At 46.2% G+C, this 19,841-nt stretch overlaps 1 protein-coding gene across 2 annotated transcripts in view; it reads right to left on the bottom strand.

Annotated features, from left to right (window-relative positions):
- LOC144498984 (protein kinase C-binding protein NELL1-like) overlaps positions 1 to 19,841 on the bottom strand; it is an 893,123-nt gene that overhangs the window by 11,899 nt on the left and 861,383 nt on the right. For both annotated transcript variants that reach the window (XM_078221009.1, XM_078221010.1), the window contains 3 exons: positions 16,546 to 16,739; positions 14,215 to 14,391; positions 10,242 to 10,466 (listed from right to left, as the gene is read on the bottom strand). In XM_078221009.1, coding sequence (XP_078077135.1) covers positions 10,242 to 10,466; positions 14,215 to 14,391; positions 16,546 to 16,739 — 596 coding nt within the window. The remainder of the gene's footprint in view (positions 1 to 10,241; positions 10,467 to 14,214; positions 14,392 to 16,545; positions 16,740 to 19,841) is intronic.

Raw genomic sequence — 19,841 nt, 5'->3', positions numbered from 1 at the left:
CACAAGCTTTCGGAGCCTTAAGCCCCTTCTTCAGGTGAGTGGGAATTCTGTTCACAAACAGGGCATATAAAGACACAAACTCAATTTACATGAATAATGGTTGGAATGCGAATACTTACAGCTAATCAAGTCTTTAAGATACAAACAATGTGAGTGGAGAGAGCATCAAGACAGGCTAAAGAGGTCTGTATTGTCTCCCGACAGGACAGCCAGTGAGACTGTGCAGGTCCAGGCAAGCTGCACAGTGTGGTTGGGGTGTGGAATGGACTGCCTGCAGTGATAGTGGAGTCAGACACTTTAGAAACATTTAAGCGGTTATTGGATAGGCACATGGAGCACACCAGGATGATAGGGAGTGGGATAGCTTGATCTTGGTTTCAGATAAAGCTCGGCACAACATCGTGGGCCGAAGGGCCTGTTCTGTGCTGTACTGTTCTATGTTCTATGTTCTATGTTCTCATGTGTGCGGAGCTTGGCTATCAGTTTCTGCTCAGCGACTCTGCGCCGTCATGTGTCATGAAGGCCGCTTCCCCCAACCTTCCCGGGAGGCCTCAATGGCCTCTGATCCCACCAGTGAGGTCATCATGTCTGGTCCCCGTTGGTGGTCCCACCGGTGAGGACTTTCAAATCAGGGCCGATATCATCACTCGAGATCTTACTGACACACCATGCCAATCGACTGGCATGATGAGCCGTTAGGATCGCCCCCTTTGTATCCTCACAACTTGCTTTCCCACCTCTCTTTGTAGCAAGAGGTTTGCCAACAATACACGACTTCACGACACACGACGGCACAGAGTCGCTGAGCAGAAACTGATAGCCAAGGTCCGCACACATGAGGACGGCCTCAACCGGGATATTGGGTTCATGTCACACTATTTGTAATCCCCACAGCTTGCCTGGACCAGGGGGTATATAGTTGTTAGCTGAATGTGACTATCCTCTATATGAAGGCCGCATTTGGCCGAGATTAGCATCAAAGGAACCCTAGCACGACTGGAATCAGTGGGAATAAGGGAGAAAGCTCTGGTGTTCGCAGAAAGGAAGATAGTTGTGAGTGTTGGAGGTCAGTTACTTCAGCTCCAGGACATCAGTGCAAGAATTCCTCAAGGTAGTGTCCTCGGCCCAACAATCTTCAACAGCTTTCATCAGAAGGTCAGAAGTGGGGATGTTTGCTGATGCCAGCACAATGTCCTGCACCATTTGCACCTCCTCAGATACTGAGGTAGTCTAGAATTCAGGGGCATAGATTCTGAATAAGGGATCTTCCATCTCAGATGGAAATGAGGAGAAATTTCTTCCCACAGATGTTCACGGATCTCTAGCCACGTAATCCCACTTGCCGGCACTTGGCCTATAGCCTTAAATGTTATGGAATGCCAAGTGCTCATCCCAGTGGAGGCAAAATCATTATATATATTGAAGGCTGAGTTAGGATGATTTTTGAACCATAAGGGATATGGGAAACAGACAGGAGGGCGGCACGGTGGCACAGTGGTTAGCACTGCTGCCTCACAGCACCAGTGACCCGGGTTCGATTCCTGGCTTGGGTCACTGTCTGTGTGGAGTTTGCACGTTCTCTCCGTGTCTGCGTGGGTTTCCTCCAGGTGCTCCGGTTTCCTCCCACAGTCTAAAAGGTGTGCCAGTTAGGTGCATTTATCCGAACAGGCGCCGGAGTGTGGCAACTAGGGGAATTTAACAGTGACTTCATTGCAGTGTTAATGTAAGTCTTACTTGTGATGAATAAATAAACTTTACTTTAAAAAGAAAGTGGAGTTGAGGTGAAGATCAGGTGAGCTCTGATATTACTAAATGGGAGAACAGGCTCAAGGGGCCCAATGACTTTTTCCTCCCTCTATTTTTTCCATCGTTATATTTCTTCTTGAAATTGCTAATGTAGGGTATGTTGCAGATCCTTCATGTTTTTATGGATGCAATCTGCCATAACACCCATGCAGATTATGGATGTAACTACGAAAATATATTTCTTGTCAAGAAATATGTCGGCAGATGCTCTTGACTCTGTAACAAGACTTGTGATCTGCAACCAATTGTGGCTGGAAAATCTGTTCTAACAGTGGCACAGATGCAAATCGTGTTTGTAAAAAAAGCAGAAACTGCAAATGCATGCAACACGTTGCAAACCTTTTGAGAATAGCCTTGTCTGCTTTTTCATCACCATTAACTGTAAATCACTGCAAGTTATAATCATCATCCAAACAGCTTTGAAATCCCGAAAACCAATTGGAACTGATTATGTCAGTTTTTATTCATTAATTCTCGTCTTCAACTTTGTATCGGTTTTACACAATTTGCAAGCATAACACATACAGTTGTAAGGTCACACCTCGCAAAGATCACACCTTGAAATTTGTGTTGTTTTCAAGAAATGCAGTTAAAAATTGGTCACGTTTGAAGCGAGAATCAAGATGCACACTTCAGTATGCAAGCAAGGATGTAGCAGACATACAACGCTTCAGAATAGACAGTAAATTTTCCCTCCGTTCAGCGAGAATAAAACCAGTCGCAACAATGAAAAGATTATCGGTTTTAATAGTATATCTGTATTTTTTAGAATCATAGAATCCTGCAGTGCAGAAGGAGGCCATTCGGCCCATCGAGTCTGCACCGACCACAATCCCACCTATCCCCATGACCCCATGCACTTACCTTAGATAGTCCCCTTGACACTAAGGGGCAATTTAGCATGGCCAACCCACCTAACCCGCACATCTTTGGACTGTGAGAGGAAACCGGAGCACCCGGAGGAAACCCATGCAAACACAGGGAGAACGTGCAAACTCCACACAGAGAGTGACCCCAGTTGGGAATCGAACCCGAGTCCCTGGTGCTGTGAGGCAGCAGTGCTAACTACTGTGCCATGGGACATTATATAGTAATGAATCAACATGGCATGGTGGGTCAGGTGACTGTCTGTGTGGAGTTTGCATGTTCTTCCAGTGTCTGCGTGGGTTTCCTCCGGGTGCTCCCATTTCCTCCCACAGTCCAAAGATGTGCAGTTTGGTTGATTGGCCATGCTAAATTGACCCGTAATATCAGGGGGATTTGCAGGCTAAATATGTGGGCTTATGGGGATAGGGCCTGGGTGGGATAGTTGTCGGTGCAGGCTCGAAGGACCAAATAGCCTCCTTCTGCACTGCAGGGATTCTATGATTCTATGAAATGTACCAGTTCAGAACTGGGGCTCTCTATGAGACACTTAAGGGCCACCAGTAGCAGGAGAATTAGATTCCACCACAATTTGTAACCTCATGAACCAGCATATCTCTCACTCCACTATGATCACCAGGCGGACGGTCCCAGTTTAATATGGTGTGTTGGGCAGCATGTGCAGGGCAGCACCAGCCACACTTAAAAATAAAGTGCCAAGCTGGTGAAGTGGTGACAGAGGGCACGTTAAACAGCTGAATCAACAAGATATAGTCAGAGCTATGTGATACTACAAACTATGAAACTGCTGTAATCCTCCTACATCCAGTTGTGAATGGAGGTGGGCAGTTCAATCATTAATAGAACCATAGAATCCCACAGTGCAGAAGGAGGCCATTCGGCCCATTGAGTCTGCACTGACAGCAATTCCACCCAGGCCCCATCCCCGAAACCTCATGTATTTACCCTGCGAATCCCTCTGACACTAAGGGGCAATTTAGCAGCCTTAATTATGCTGGCTGCTTTTTTAAGGCAGCAGGAAGCATAGAAAGTGTCAGTGGGTGGGAGGCTGGTTTGCGTGGTGGACTGGGCTTCATTCACGACCCTTTAGCGTTTCTTGCAGTCTTGGACAGAGCAAGAGCCATACCAAGCTGTGATGCAACCAGAAAGAATGTTTTCTATGGTGCATCTGTAAAAGTTGGTGTGAGTCGTAGCAGACATGCCAAACTTCCTTAGTTTTCTGAGAAAGTAGAGGCATGGTGGGCTTTCTTAACCATAGCATCTGCATGGGGGTACCAGGACAGGCTGTTGGTTTGGGTACTGCCAGAACCACTCACTTCCAGTCATCATTACAACCTTAGTCTAAGCATGGGCGAAAGAGCTAAATTCCAGAGGTGAGCGGGAATGACTTCCCTCAAAGCTGTGTGCAGCATCAAGGAGCACATTGAAAATTGAAGTCAATGGACATTGGAGTGTGGGGTGAGGGGGTGGGAGGCGGGGGTGGGTGGGAAATGACAACTTTCCAAATGTTAAAGTCACATCTAGCACAAAGATTAGGTTGTTGAAAGCCAACCATTTCATGTCCGGAGTTGCTCAGAGTAGTGTTCTAGGCCTATGCATTTTTAGTTGCTTCATCAATGACCTTCCTTCCGTCATTGAGTCAGAACTGGGTATATTCATTGATGATTGCACACTGCTTTTTACCATTCCCAACTCCTCAGACACTGAAACAGTCCATGTGCATACGCTGCAAGATCTGGGTAACTTTCAGACTTGGGTCCATAAGTGGCAAATAAAACTGGCACCACCAATGTGGCAGCCAATGACTATTTTAAAAATTCAGGTAAGAAACTCCAAAGTGTTTTATGCACTTTGAATTTGGCTAGGGTGAGCTTGAGATGCTTCACTTCAGGTATGATTCAACTGACACACTGGGGAGCTTTTATCAAACAAAGTTTATTTAAGAATACAGTAAGCATGTATAGAAAGAAAATTAGTAACAACTCTTACCAATTAGAAACCAAAAAACAATCATGATATTGTATAACCCTTAACAAGGATATAAAGTGTTCCAATCAAACAAGTTTCCCTATACAAAACCCTTGCCTCAGGCTTGGCATAGAAAATACGAATGCTCAGATGATGCTGGAACTTAGTCCTTGGATGGAGAATTGCAAATTTGACTTCCCAGCCTTGTAACTTCCAGCAGCCCTCTGGATATACACACAGACTATCTTGAATCAGAACAGCTTCCCAAAACACCAGGGAGAGAGAGAGAGACTCTCGGCAAGCCAACCACCAACAGCAGATTTTCCATTCCAGGAAAGCCAGGAGACCTTCTTCCAACCAGCCAGCAGAATCTATAATGCCAGGGAGAGAGAGGGAGAACAACCGCCTGCCGCTTGACAACCAGGGCAGCTTCAGACTCTTAAAACCAAAACTGAAAGTAAGTCCTTGAATTCTTCTGGGGCGGAACCACCTAACTTTAACTTGTCAGTCAATCTTCCCCCTCACACTGCAGGGTCAGAAAGTACCTGCGGCCCAGGGTAAAAATAAACAAAACCCCATCTAAACCATTAAAGTAGCAGTAAAAGGGCTTCTGACGGACAACCCGGCAACAATGAGACCAAAAAGGCCTGCTTACAACTGCAGAGAACATGATTTAAAAGAAGAACACTTCTTAAAGGTTCACTAATGTCACATTATCATCAACAAGAGATCACCTCACTTTGACATTCAATGGTATTATAATTGTCAAGTCCCCACCATCAACATTGAGCCTGATGATTGTTCAGAATCTTAACTCGACTAACCATATAAGTATTGTGGCGACAAGAGCAGGTCAAAAGTTAGGGTGGCACAGTGGCACAGTGGTTAACACTGCTGCCTCACAGTGTCAGGGACACGGGTTCAATTCCCAGCTTGGGTTACTGTTGATGCGGACTCTGCACATTCTCCCCCATGTCTGCATGGGTTTCTTCCGGGTGCTCCGGATTCCTCCCACAGTCCAAAAGATGCGCTGGTTAGGTGCATTGGCCATGCTAAATTCTCCCTCAGGTGCTGGAGTGTGGCGACTAGGGGATTTTCACAGTAACTTCATTGCAGTGTTAATGTAAGCCTACTTGTGACAATAATAAATACTTGTGCAGTGAAGAATTACCTACTGATTGCCAAAACGTGGCTACAATTTCTTAAGCACGAGTCAGAAGTGTGATAGAATGATCTCCACTTTCCTGGATGAATCCAGCTCCAACAGTTAAGAAGGTCAAACCATTGAGAACAAAGTAAACTGCTTGATTTGCGCTCTATGTATTATCTTAAATATTCAATTCCTTTTTCACCACCGCGCAGTGATTGCACTGTGCACTATCTACAGGACATATTGCAGCACCTTGCCAAGCTTCCCTCAACAGAATCTTCCAAACTTGCAATCTCCACCATCAAGAAGGACAAAAGCAGACACAAGGAAACATCACTACCTACATATTCCCCTCCAAGTTACTCACCATCCTGACTTGGAAATATATTGCCGTTCCTTCACTGGTGCTGGGTCAAAATGTTGGAACTCCCTCCCTAACAGCACTGAGTGCACCTTCTCAAGGATAATTAGGGACAGGCAATGAATGCTGAATTTGCCAGCAATACACACGACCAATGAATGAGTTTAAAACAATTATTAGAATGTCTTGATCAAGTCTATGTGATTTTGAGTCGCTGAAGCGTGTTAACTCAGTGTTCATTTGTGTTTAGAAATTAGGATTAAGTGATATTTGTTGACGTCCTTGCTTCCCTACCCAGTGTCCTTGTTATGTTTCAATAGCTCTGCTGGTATCGCATCATTGAATTGAACTGAATTGATTGATTTGATTTATTATTGTCACATGTATTAGCATACAGTGAAAAGTATTGTTTCTTGCGCACTATACAGACAAAGCATACCATTCATAAAGTACATAGGGGAGAAGGAAAGGATAGGAAGCAGAATATAGTGTTGCAGTTACAGATAGGGTGAGGAGAAAGATCAGCTTAGTATGTAATAGGACCATCCAAAAATCTCATGGCAGCAGGGAAGAAGCTGTTTGTGAGTCGATTGATACATGTTTTCAAAATTTGTATCTTTTTCCCGATGGAAGAAGGTGGAAGAAAGAATGTCCATGGTGTGTGGCCTTCATGGTTATGCTGGTGCTTCAATCCCAGGTGCCTTGTTGTTCATCAAGCTCTTGGTTGCTCTTTGGACCTTCTGATCCAGTAATTTCTCCCAGGTTGATGTTCAGCTGCTGAGGTGCGATGCTGTCGCCGAATTCCAACATGGAGCTGGGGTCGGGCTGGTTGAGGATTTCCCAAAGTTTATCCAGCCATCTCGCCTCCTTCTTCTTCTCTGTCATAGAATCATAGAAACCCTACAGTGCAGAGGGAGGCCACTCGGCCCATCGAGTCTGCACCGACCACAATCCCACCCAGGCCCTACCCCCACATATTTACCTGCTAATCCCTCTAACCTACGCATCTCAGGACTCTAAGGGGCAATTTTTAACCTGGCCAATCAACCTAACCCGCACATCTTTGGACTGTGGGAGGAAACCGGAGCACCCGGAGGAAACCCACGCAGACACGAGGAGAATGTGCAAACTCCACACAGATAGTGACCCGAGCCGGGAATCGAACCCGGGACCCTGGAGCTGTGAAGCAGCAGTGCTAACAACTGTGCTACCGTGCCGCCCCTGTCAATAGGGGCGGCAAGGGCAATAGTGACCTGCTGCGCCCTTGTCCTTGACTGGTGCAGTGGTGTTATTACCCTCACTCTTCTTCACGGATTTATCTGGTCTTCTGTACTTCTCATCGGGCCGCCCGATTCGGGCGCGGGCTGGACCCGCGCCCGGACCGGGTGTCAGTAAAGTCGTGATCTGCTCGGAATCGGGTGCAGATCACAGTAAAGGCCCGACGCCCAACTTTACCACGATTTAGTTTTGGTAAAATTGGGCCCATTGGGTGCAATGGACAACATGTGGGGAAATTAACAAGATTGCTCTGTTGATATGACGCCTGCTCTGCTCAAGACCACAAGAAACTACAAAAAGTTGTGAACGTAGCCCAGTCCATCACGCAAACCAACCTCCCATCCATTGACTCTGTCTACACTTTCTACTGCCTTGGCAAAGCAGCCAGTATAATTAAGGACCCCATGCACCCTGGACATTCTCTCTTCCACCTTCTTCTGTCGAGAAAAAGATACAAAATTCTGAGGTCAATGCCAACTGCCTCAAGAATAGCTTCTTCCCTGCTGCCATCAGACTCTTGAATGGACCTACCTTGCATTAAGTTGACCTTTCTCTACACCCTAGCTAGGGACGGCACGGTAGCACAGTGGTTAGTACTGCTGCTTCACAGCTCCAGGGACCTGGGTTCGATTCCCGGCTTGGGTCACTGTCTGTGTGGAGTTTGTACATTCTCCTCGTGTCTGCATGGGCTTTCTGCGTGGGTTTCCTTTGGGTGCTTCGGTTTCCTCCCACAGTCCAAAGATGTGTGGGTTAGCTTGATTGGCCATGCTAAAAAATTGCCCCTTAGTGCCCTGAGATGCGTAGGTTAGAGGGGTTAGTAGGTAAAATACGTCGGGATATGGAGGTAGGGCCTGGGTGGGATTGTGGTTGGTGCAGACTCGATGGGCTGAGTGGCCTCTTTCTGTACTGTAGGGTTTCTAAGAGTTTCTATGACTATAACACTACATTCTGCACTCTCTCATTTCCTTCTCTATGAATGGTATGCTTTGTCTGCATAGCACCCAAGAAACAACACTTTTCACTCTATACTAATACGTGTGACAATAATAAATCAAATCAAATCAAGTCAAAACAACACAATAGCCCCTGCCATACATACTTGGGCAATGATGCAGAGGATTAACATCTTTGAGATCTTTGGCAGGACTGGAAGATCCCGCTGACGGGAAGAGCCGGAAAATTTAGCCCATTAACTCTGGTTCTCCCCGGAGATGCTAGATTGCCATTGTCCTTTCTCTGCTGGACACTTGATTTGATTCCAGCCCAGACTACCACCTCTGCTACCAGTAAACCTGGCTTCTGATGAGCAATTGTAACTTACAAGACACAGAAGTGACTTGAGTGCCTGGCTGGGGAGCGTTATTGTCTGGCTAAGGCTCAAGATTATTTATTCAGCTGCATCCAGGAGACGGCTTCTACTCCACGTCAGCCCTGACTTATAGCGGAGTCTGAAATGCTTGGAGCTGAGTGCTTGAAATGTGATGGATTTCCATTTCTAAGTGCTGGCGCTATCAGCCTTGATGAGGACACACAGAAAACAACAGTAATTTACTTGCAAATTTGACTCATTGCAATGCAGTTGCGGGAAACACAGGCTCTCTTTCGGAGATGTAAATGATTCGTTTTGAGGAAATTATAGGTTCTCGCACCTTCTGTGTCTGATTTCTAATGGATTTCTGATGGCCAACATCAGTGTTTTAGAGCACATTAATTAGGAGCCCCACACGGACTTTGTCATCATTATGGACGCTCTGCTCGTGGCCACGAGTCTAAGTGTATGGATTGTTGATTTTAATGACATACTGATTGATATATAATGAAAACCAAATAGGGACTGATTGCTGCTGGGCTTGCCTTCACTTAATTACACACCCTGGAAGCTCCAATGCTTGATGCCAAAGTTCTCGCTGACAAAACATAACACAAAGAGGGAAAAGGCAACACAATTAAACCAAAACAAACTGAAAAGTGCGCTAAATGACGACGCGGCTGCGTCAGGCAGAAAATAATGTTTTGGCTCCCGCTCATCTTAATTGGGAACCGCATTAATTACTTCTGAAGTTTATTATCTGATGACAAGGATCATCAGTACGTCAATTTATGGAAAATACAACCCTAATCAGCTACCACATAATCTCCATCTGTGTGCACCATTTTACCCAGAAAATAATGCTTCAGAAGATTATGCTGGAAGTAAATTTTGCTAAAAGGGTGAGCTTTTCAATTCATTTTTCTAAATTAGATACATATGCACGATGAATCTGAAACACAAATTTCTGTCATTTTCTTGTCTCCGTCTTATACAAAATGAGAATTTAGTAAGAATCCTAAATTATGAATCTTGTGTTTGGATCTGATCAAGCAGCTACAGATTTGAGACGCCTTTAATGTGATTGAGGAGGTCTCGCGGTGCAGTGGGTAGCGTCCCTGCCTCTGAACCAGCAGCTTCGGGTTCAAATCTCACCCCAGGACCTGATGACCAAGGGTGGCACGATGGCACAGTGGTTAGCACTGCTGCCTCATAACGCCAGGGACCCAGGTTCAATTCCGGCCTCGGGTCACTGTCTGTGTGGAGTTTGCACTTTCTCTGCCTAGGTTTCCTCCGGGTGCTCCGGTTTGCTCCCACAGTCTAAAGGTCGTGCTGGTTAGATGCATTGTCCATTCTAAATTCTCCCTTAGTGTACCCGAACAGGTGCTGGAGTGTTGCGACGAGGGGATTTTCACAGTAACTTCATTGCAGCATTAATGTCAGCCAACTTCCATTAATAAGTATTAAAAAAAACAGTGTGGTACCTTGCACTTGCAAGTTGTGCAGGGGGATCCAGCCATTGTCCATATGGAGCCGCTCAGTCGCGTTATTCCAAGGTTGTCTGTACATGTCTGTCGAATATCATAGACCACGTTGTCAGCTAAGCAGGGATCACTCACACAGTGTGGGCAGCACTCTCCCTCTGGAATGGTCGTGTACTCACAGCTGAGTGCCGGACAGGTTAAAGGCCAGCAATCCACCTCTCCCTGCTGCGCACACAAAACACACACGATTAGGAGTAGGTCGAAAATCTCAGGGAAACTTCCCTTATTATACAAGGTTAAGAATAAGAAACTGCAAATGACATATCTCTTGAGAACCGCCAATAGCAGATACGCATCCAAGGTTAAATAGTGCAGTTGTTCACAACTAAAACACATTTCCTCTGTGTATTCACATCGATGTGTTGTTCCAGGGCCCAAAAGTACCCCATAGTACAAAGTCCTTATGAGAATTGTGTCTGTCATTCAGATTAAGAACAGTAAGTAGTCTCACAACACCAGGTTAAAGTCCAACAAGTTTATTTGGTAGCACAAGCTTTCGCAGCATTGCCCCTTCATCAGGTGAGGACCATCTGATGAAGGGGCAACGCTCTGAAAGCTCGTGCTACCAATAAACCTGTTGGACTTTAACCTGGTGTTATGAGACTACTTACTGTGTCTACCCCAGTCCAAAGCCGGCAACTCCACATCAAGATTAAGAACACTTTGTGTGAATTTTTAATTTATTCATGCGTGGGACATGGGTGTCGCTGGCTGGCCAGCATTTATTGCCCATCCCTAGCTGCCGAAGGGCAGTTGAGAGTCAAGCACATTGCTGTGGCTCTGGAGTCTGTCTACATGTAGGCCAGACCAGGTAAGGACGGCAGACTTCCTTTCCTAAAGGACATTAGTGAACCAAATGGGTTTTTCTGACAATCGACAATGGTTTCATTCAGTAGATTCTTTATTCCAGATATTTTTTATTGAATTCAAATTCCACCATCTGCCGAGGGCGGGGTTCTACACCGGGTCCCCAGAACATTAGCTGAGTTTCTGGATTAATAGTCCAGCGATAATACCACTGGGCCTTCGCCTCCCCATTTATATATTGAATGTTGGGGTTTGGGGTGTGGACTGCCCCTTTAAAAACACAGGTCAGGTGACCCCAGCGCTGTTAGCTCTTCCCAGTGTGAGGCGCTGTTGGGAAGTCTTGGATCTGACTGTGAATGAGTGCACACCTTCAATAAGTAGTTCCCGGTAATGAAGTATTCAAGCTCATGTCGGATTCTTTATGCCCCTTAGTCCGCAAGGGGCATACATAATACTTTGCAACACTTTGACAAAGATTAGAGCATTACAAGTACCTCAAAGAGGAGGCAGATGGGTACAGATTAGACATGACCCTATGAGGGGGGAAAATAAAGGGCATTCAAAGCTAGAGCAGGAACTATTAGCGTTTGCCCACAATCAATTGTATTCAGTTGAAACTTCAAATGGCATGACGGTACAATGAAACAGATGCCAAATCGGAATAATACCACAACAAGAAAGAGTGAGGATTCCCATTCTGAACAGAACATACTCTTATGGTACAACACCAACAAAGCATTCCTAACCAGCATGCTAAAACCATTCAGCAACTTGCAGCAAACATCAGCAGGGCAAAGTCTGGATGGATAAGCAAACCCACAGCATGTTTCAGAAACTTGTAAATGCATGAAGGGACATCAGTCAAAAAGCTCGTTTCCATGGCTTTCATGTAAAATAGTTTGATTCTTCAAAGGGAAATGTTTAGTGAAAGAAAAGGGGATGTTGTGATATGATGTGCGTGCACCTTTAATGATACCTATCATAAAGAGCTATCAATCATTCCCACCTCAGCAGGATATGATGTCACAATCCCACGACTGTTAGACAGTCTGAAAGCAGTAGTGGTCAAGGTCAGACATGTGCTTCACCGTCTCCCAATGAATATTGGATGTGATCTTTCCGCTCCGCTACACTGGTCAAAGTGGGGCAGGATATTTGAGTGGGAGACTAAAAATGCGAATCGTGCCCGGCGTCGGGTCATTTGCGATGCTCCCAGGCCTTTTTTGCCGGGGTAATCAGCCTCGCACTTGGGAAGCGCCGATTTAAATATTTCCAAGATAATTTAAATCTTATCAGTGAGCCCAAGATGGAATAGTCCAGGCACACTTAGCTCTCCGATCTCACCAGTGGAGGTTCTCACTGGCGAGGATCACAACTGCTGCCCACTAATGGGGACCAGATGTGATGGCCTTGTCCGTTGGGACCAAAGACCATGAGGCCCCCTCAGATGGCTGCAGGCAGGCCGGGGCAGTGACCCTTGGGCAGTGCCAGCTTGGCATACTGGCAGTGCCCATTGGGCACCAAAGGGGCTGGGCCTGGTGGGGGCGGGCCCTGACAGGGTTGGGACCTGACGGGGCTCAGAGCCTAACAGGGGAGGGGAGAGGTAGGTCGGAGGAGAAGGTGGGACTCTCCATTGGGGATGGTTCGGGGCTGGTGGTAGGGCTGGGGATTGGTGGTCGGGGCCGGCAATTGGGGGTCAGACCTGGTGATTTGGTGCTGGTGAACGGGGGGCCGGCGATCAGGGGTGGGGTGAGGTTGGGGTGAGAGGCCGGAGGCTGGTAATGTCTGGTGGGGCGTGGGGGGGGGGGGGGGGGGGGGGGGGGAGGGCAGCCAATTCCATGGAAGGGGGAAGCTGTGTCCATGGTGGGGGTAGGGAGGGGTATACATGAGATACTGGGAGATCTGTGTGCATGTGCACTTGCGCACTGGGCAGTCTTCTGCTGGCCTCTCTGGTGGGATTTGGCTCAACCCCCCTCCCCGACACACCGCCCCCCCCCCCCCCCCCCCCCACCTCCCCACCACCAGCATGAAACTGCCAACATGAATGGCAGATGGAGTTTAATTCAGACAAATGCGAGGTGATGCATTTTGGTAGATTGAACCAGGGCAGGACTCACTCAGTTAATGGTAGGGCGTTGGTAAGAGTTACAGAACAAAGAGATCTCGGGGTACATGTTCATAGCACCTTGAAAGTGGTGTCACAGGTGGACAGAGTGGTGAAGAAGGCATTCGGCATGCTTAGTTTCATCGGTCAGAACATTGAATACAGGAGTTGGGACGTCTTGTTGAAATTGTACAAGACATTGGTAAGGCCACACTTGGAATACTGTATGCAATTCTGGTCACCCTATTATAAAAAGAATATTATTAAACTAGAAAGAGTGCAGAAAAGATTTACTAGGATGCTACCGGGACTTGATGGATTGAATTATAAGGAGAGGCTGAATAGACTGGGACTTTTTTCTCTGGAGCGTAGAAGGCTGAGGGGTGATCTTATAGAGGTCTATAAAATAATGAGGGGCATAGATCAGCCAGATAGTCAATATCTTTTCCCAAAGGTAGGGGAGTCTAAAACTAGAGGGCAAAGGTTTAAGGTGAGAGGGGAGAGATACAAAAAGTGTCCAGAGGGGCAATTTTTTCACACAGAGGGTGGTGAGTGTCTGGAACAAGCTGCCAGAGGTAGTAGTAGAGGCGGGTACAATTTTGTCTTTTAAAAAGCATTTAGATAGTTACATGGGTACGATGGGTGTAGAGGAATATGGACCAAATGCGGGCAATTGAGATTAGCTTAGGGGTTTTAAAAAAGAAAGGGCGGCATGGACAAGTTGGGCCGAAGGGCCTGTTTCCATGCTGTAAACCTCTATGACTCTAACTGCCAAAGAAATTGACAGAGTGTGGGAACATTGAGTGGGGTAGCTCGCTGAAAAGACTTTTCAGACTTTTGTGACACTTTTTGGAAGATCGCCCTCATTACCTGCATGTAATCTTATCTTCCAATCACGAACCCACCTTCTTGTTTTGTCAATCCTGGTGTATAATTTGTATTTTTATACTGAATCGAGCAGAAAGCAACAATGGAAACCTGCCAGAAACGTCAGCCACATACCAAACATCGGCATTGCTGGCAGTTATAGGTCCAGGCGTCTCCACTGCGAAATACCAGGTGTCCATTCTGGTGCAAACACTGGCTGGTTACTCTGGTGTCACACTCTGAACAGCAGAACAGGTCTACATTTGGATTATGACAGTCACAAACAGTCCTTCTGCAGAAAATCTTCCCATCCTATAACCAGGGAAGCAGAAAAAAGCTATCACCCTGAAGAGGTGTCATTTAGATTTCAGGTAACAATAAAAGCGAACCACAACTGATGTTTTTTTTCAACAGTAACAGACATTCTTTGAAAGTAATTCTGCATCGAAGTCAGCTTGGATTGTAGCACCGTCACAATATTGAATAAAAGATTTACTGAAGTCTGGACAGAAAGATTGTTATTAAAAAACCAGTATTGCAATAGTCTTTGAGTGAACTCAATGAGAATGAGAAGCCCTGACATTTGAGTTGCAATCTCAATATCAGCAATCTTAGGGTCGGAACCTAGTTTGTTGCCTCTCTCGCCATCTTATCGGCCTGCCTCATCCATTGACCTTCATGACGAGCTGGCACTTTTTCCCCCAAAGAGTCTCTAGTGATAATTTGTATTCATTAGAATTTCCAGAGGTAACTCCATGGTGTTGCTATCTTAGGTGCTAAGGATGTGAGTTGCCATTCCCATTGGGAATACCAGTGAAACTATGAGATGAACATTGAGCCTTCCCGAGTAAACAGGCCGAGGCCCCTAACTCAATTATAGGAATGGGCCTTTTGAGCAGATAAGGGAGGGTTCATTGTGCCATTAGTTTCAGCAGCGACCATCCCAAAATGCTGGCCTTAAATGGGCGGCACGGTGGCACAGTGGTTAGTACCGCTGCCTCACGGTGCCAAGGACCTGGATTGAATTCCGGCCTTGGGTAACTATCTGTGTGGAGTTTACACGTTCTCTCCATGTCTGTGTGGGTTTCCTCTGCGTGCTCCTTCTTCTTCCCACAGTCCGAAAGATATGCAGGTTAGATTGATTGGCCATGCTAAATTGCCCCTTAACATCAGGGGGACTAGCAGGATAAATATTTGGGTTTACGGGGATTGGGCCTGGGTGAGATTGTTATCGGTACATCGATGGGCTGAATGTCCCCCTTCTGCACTGTAGGGATTCTATGATTCTAATACCAGTGCAGATCTGGCCACTCGGTGGAGAAAAAAGTTGGGTTGTGATGGAAGGGCCCAATGAGAGAAGCCTTCTCAACATGTAAATCCCAACAGAGCTCCCGATGTAATGGCTTCCCAAGGGAAACAATCCCAGAGAAGATCACTGCAGGGATTTTATTTTATGTTTCTTGACAGTGAGACTCATGGGACTTCCCAGCTGGTGAGAATTCCAGTGAGACATTCCAAGGGGCGGCACGGTAGCACAGTGGTTAGCATTGCTGCTTCACAGCTCCAGGGACCTGGGTTCGAATCCCGGCTCGGGTTGCTGTCTGTGTGGAGTTTGCACATTCTCCCTGTGTCTGCGTGGGTTTCCTCCGGGTACTCCGGTTTCCTCCCACAGTCCAAAGATGTGCGGGCCAGGTTGATTGGTCATTCTAAATTGCCCCTTAGTGTCCCGGGATGCATAGGTTAGAGGGGTGAGTGGGTACATATGTAGGGATATCTGGATAGGGCCTGGGTGGGATTGTGGTTGGTGCAGACTCGATGGGCCGATTGGCCTCTTTCTGCACTGTAGGATTCTCTGAAACAATGAGACAATATGAAGAGTTTCGGGAATAACTGGGAAACCCCATCTCTGAAAATGTCAGGAAATAAAACAATGCGTCTGGATTCCCAGCTGAATCTGATTCTGTTCCATTGGCACTTCCCTGATCTGAAGGTTTTCTCCTTTCAGTCCAGAGATGTGCGGGTTAGGTTGATTGGCCATGCTAAATTTGCCCCTCAGTGTCCTGCGATTCGTAGGTTAGAGGGATTAGTGGGTAAAATATGTAGGGATGTGGGGGTAGGGCCTGGGTGGGATTGTGGTCGGTGCAGACTCGATGGGCCGAATGGCCCCTTTCTGTACTGTAGGGTTTCTATGATTTCTATGATTGGCGCCAGTTGGATTTCAGTTGCTTTCTTTCTGCCACAGAAATGTCTGTAAACCTTACCTCACGAGTCCTCCGATTAAAGAAAATAAAAGGCTGATCAGAATTTTTTTTTTCACAGTAAGCAGAAATGAGATGGAATGTCCGTCATCTCACAAAACAGTGGCTCAAATAATGGAATGATCTATGAAGAGCATGAGCTTGGAGTTTCCTTGATTACAGTGAAACATGTCTCAAGTCGCACTTGCATCAGATTGTACATACTCACCTGGCAGGAGCAGACAGAGCACCGATCATCTCTCAAGGTCCAGACCTGTCTATTGCGCTTTAACCCTTCGTCGTGGGGGCAATCTCCAGTGCAATGCTCTCCAAAGGGACATCGGCAGTCAAATCCCCCTTCGAGATTCACACAGACTGAGTCATTCCAGCAACTATGCCTTCCTGTGGCACACTCATCGATATCTGTGATGGATCAGACAGGGGATTTAAAGATGGCTTACAGTCTGGTCATGCCAAAGGAAACATTTCAAAACTAAATTAAAAGATCTGATATTGAAACTAAAAAGTGCTGGAAAAGCTCAGCGGGTCTGGCAGCATCCACGGTAAAGTAAAGTAAAGTTTATTTATTAGATTTATTTATTTCCAGAACTAGGGGTCAGAGTCTGAGGATTCAGGGTGGACCATTTAGGATGGAGGTGAAGAGACATTTCTTCACGCAAAGAGTGGTGAGCCTGTGGAATTCATTACCACAGGAAGTAGTTGATGCCAAAACATTGAATGTACTCAAGAGGCGGCTGGATATAGCACTTGGGGCGAATGGGATCAAAGGTTATGGGGAGAAAGCAGGATTAGGTTATTGAATTGGATGATCAGCTATGATCGTGATGAATGGTGGAGCAGGCTCGAAGGGCCAAATGGCCTCCTCCTGCTCCTATCTTCTGTTTCTATGTTACATTAACACTGCAATGAAATTACTGTGAAAATCCCCTAGTCACCACACTCCAGTGCCTGTTCAGGTAGACTGAGGGAGAATTTAGCATGGCCAATCAACCTAACCAGCACATCTTTCTGACTGTGGAAGGAAACCGGAGCACCCGGAGGAAACCCACGCAGACACAGGGAGAATGTGCAGACTTCACACAGACAGTGACCTAAGCTGGGAATTGAATCCTGGTCCCTGGCACTGTGAGGCAGCAGTGCCACTGTGCCGTCCCATTGTAGAGAAGCATGTGAGAGTTAATACATGGATTCCGCCCCCTCTTCCCCCACCCACGTGGTGGCGGGAAGTGGCCCACCGTCAGCTGGCGCCGCGATCTTCCGGTCCCGCCACTGTCAATGGGGTTTCGCATTGTTCACACCCTCTGCCACCGGGGACCCCCACAGCATGAGATCACCAGAAAATCCTGCTGGTGGGAACAGCCCGAAAATCCCGCCCTGTGTTTCAAATCCAATGTAACCCTTCTTCGAACTAAAGAGTAATTTTGGATTTGACGCTTCAGCTCTATTTCTTTCTCCACAGATGCTGCCAGACCCACTGAGTTTTTGAAGCATTTTCTTTTTATTAACATATTAAAACTGCCTTTGACTCTGGTTATGCTGACATGGATAACATTCACTTTTCCACTGGTCAGATCCTGTGCGTGTTCTCAGTTGAGCGATTGGGAACAAGTTACCCTGCTTGGCAAGGACAAGATCATACCATTAATTTGTCCTCTGGCTGTGTCAATTAACACATTACAATCAATGAGTCATGGACAAATTGTAATCAATTGCAAACTAAATCAATTAATTAATGTCTTGTCAAGCACTGGCCAGTGCAGGTATTGTACACCATTTCTTAGACATGATTTAATTCTTGAGCCTTCAAATAATTAACACTTTCTATGAGTTAGCTTTTAAAATACAATCTAAATGTAGATTCACCCAATCTAAGAGTCTCATTGTGTAAGAGACTGGAAAACATGAAAGCAGCAAGTCGTGCATTTGGGACCACCTTGTGTATCTGAATAATCAATTTATCATTTCAACCATCAATCTTAATTGTCTTGGGTTCTGGAAACCATTCTCAGCACAAAATTGATTTGATTTGATTTATTATTGTAACATGTATTGATACACAGTGAAATGTATTGTTTCTTGTGCACTATACACAAAGTATACTGAAGGAAAAGAGAGAGTGCAGAATGTAGTGTTACAGTCATAGCGAGGGTATTGAGAAAGATCAACTTAATGCAAGGTAAGTCCATTCAAAAGTCTGATGGCAGCAGGGAAGAAGCTGTACTTGAGTCGGTTGGTACATGATCTCAGACTTTTGTATCTTTTTCCCGATGAAAGAAGGTGAAAGAGAGAATGTCCAGGGTGTGTGAGGTCCTCGATTATGCTGGCTGCTTTTCCGAGGCAGCGGGAAGTGTAGACAGTGTCAATGGGTGGGAGGCTGGTTTGAGTGATGGACTGGACTTCATTCATGACCTTTAGTAGTTTCTTGCGGTCTTGGACAGAGCAGGAGCCATACCAAGCTGTGATACAACTGGAAAGCATGCTTTCTGTGATGCATCTGTAAAAGTTGGTGAGAGTCGTAGTGGACATGCCAAATTTCCTTGGTCTTCTGAGAAAGTAGAGGCATTGGTGAGCTTTCTTAAGTATAGCATCAGCATGGAGGGACCAGGGCAGGTTTGTGGCGATCTGAAAACCTAAAAACTTGGAGCTCTCGACCATTTCTACTTTGTCATCATTGATGTAAACAGGGGCATGTTTCCTGAAGCCAATCACAATCTCCTTCATTTTGTTGACACTGAGGGAGAGATTATTGTCGTCACACCAGTTAACCGGATTTTCCCTCTGTTTCTTGTATTTTGTCTCATCATTGTTTGAGATCTGACCCACTACGGTGGTGTCATCAGCAAACTTGAAAATCCAGTTGGTGGGGAATTTGGCCACACAGTCTTAGGTGTCTAAGGAATATAGTAAAGGGCTGAGGACACAGCCTTGTGGGGCACCGGCATTGAGGATGATCGTGGAAGAGGTGTTGTTGCCTATCCTTACTGATTGCACACTGTGGGTTAGAAAGTTCAGGATCCAGTTGCAGAGGGAGGAGCCGAGCCCCAGGCCACAGAGTTTGGAGATGAGTTTCGTGGGAATAATGGTGTTGAAGGCTGAGTTGGAGTCATTAAATAGGAGTCTGATACAGGTGTCTTTGTTATCTAGGTGTTCCAGGGTTGAGTGTGGGGCCAGGGAGATGGCGTCTGGTGTGGACCTGTTGCGGCGGTAGGCAAACTGTCATGGATCCAGGCAATCTGGGAGGCTAGAATTAATTTGTGCCATGACTAATTTAAAAACAGCAGGAGATAGCATTCAGAAACTGGCCCTTCTTAAGTGGATGCAAGCAAGCTGGTGTTAGAATGAAGAAGCAGTCTCACAACACCAAGTTAAATGAAGAGTGAAGAAGGACAGGGTTGCTAGTCGGAGCAGATAATTGTGCAGCAAAATCACTGTTCAGCTACAAAGTTCAGCTCCGGCATTTGTTTGGATATAAGCTTGAAGCTACGACAGGTGCTCAGGAGACAC

The sequence above is a fragment of the Mustelus asterias genome, chromosome 9 (assembly GCF_964213995.1).
Source record: "Mustelus asterias chromosome 9, sMusAst1.hap1.1, whole genome shotgun sequence".
NCBI classification, from domain to species: domain Eukaryota; kingdom Metazoa; phylum Chordata; class Chondrichthyes; order Carcharhiniformes; family Triakidae; genus Mustelus; species Mustelus asterias.
This window is presented reverse-complemented; position numbering and strand designations above follow the sequence as displayed.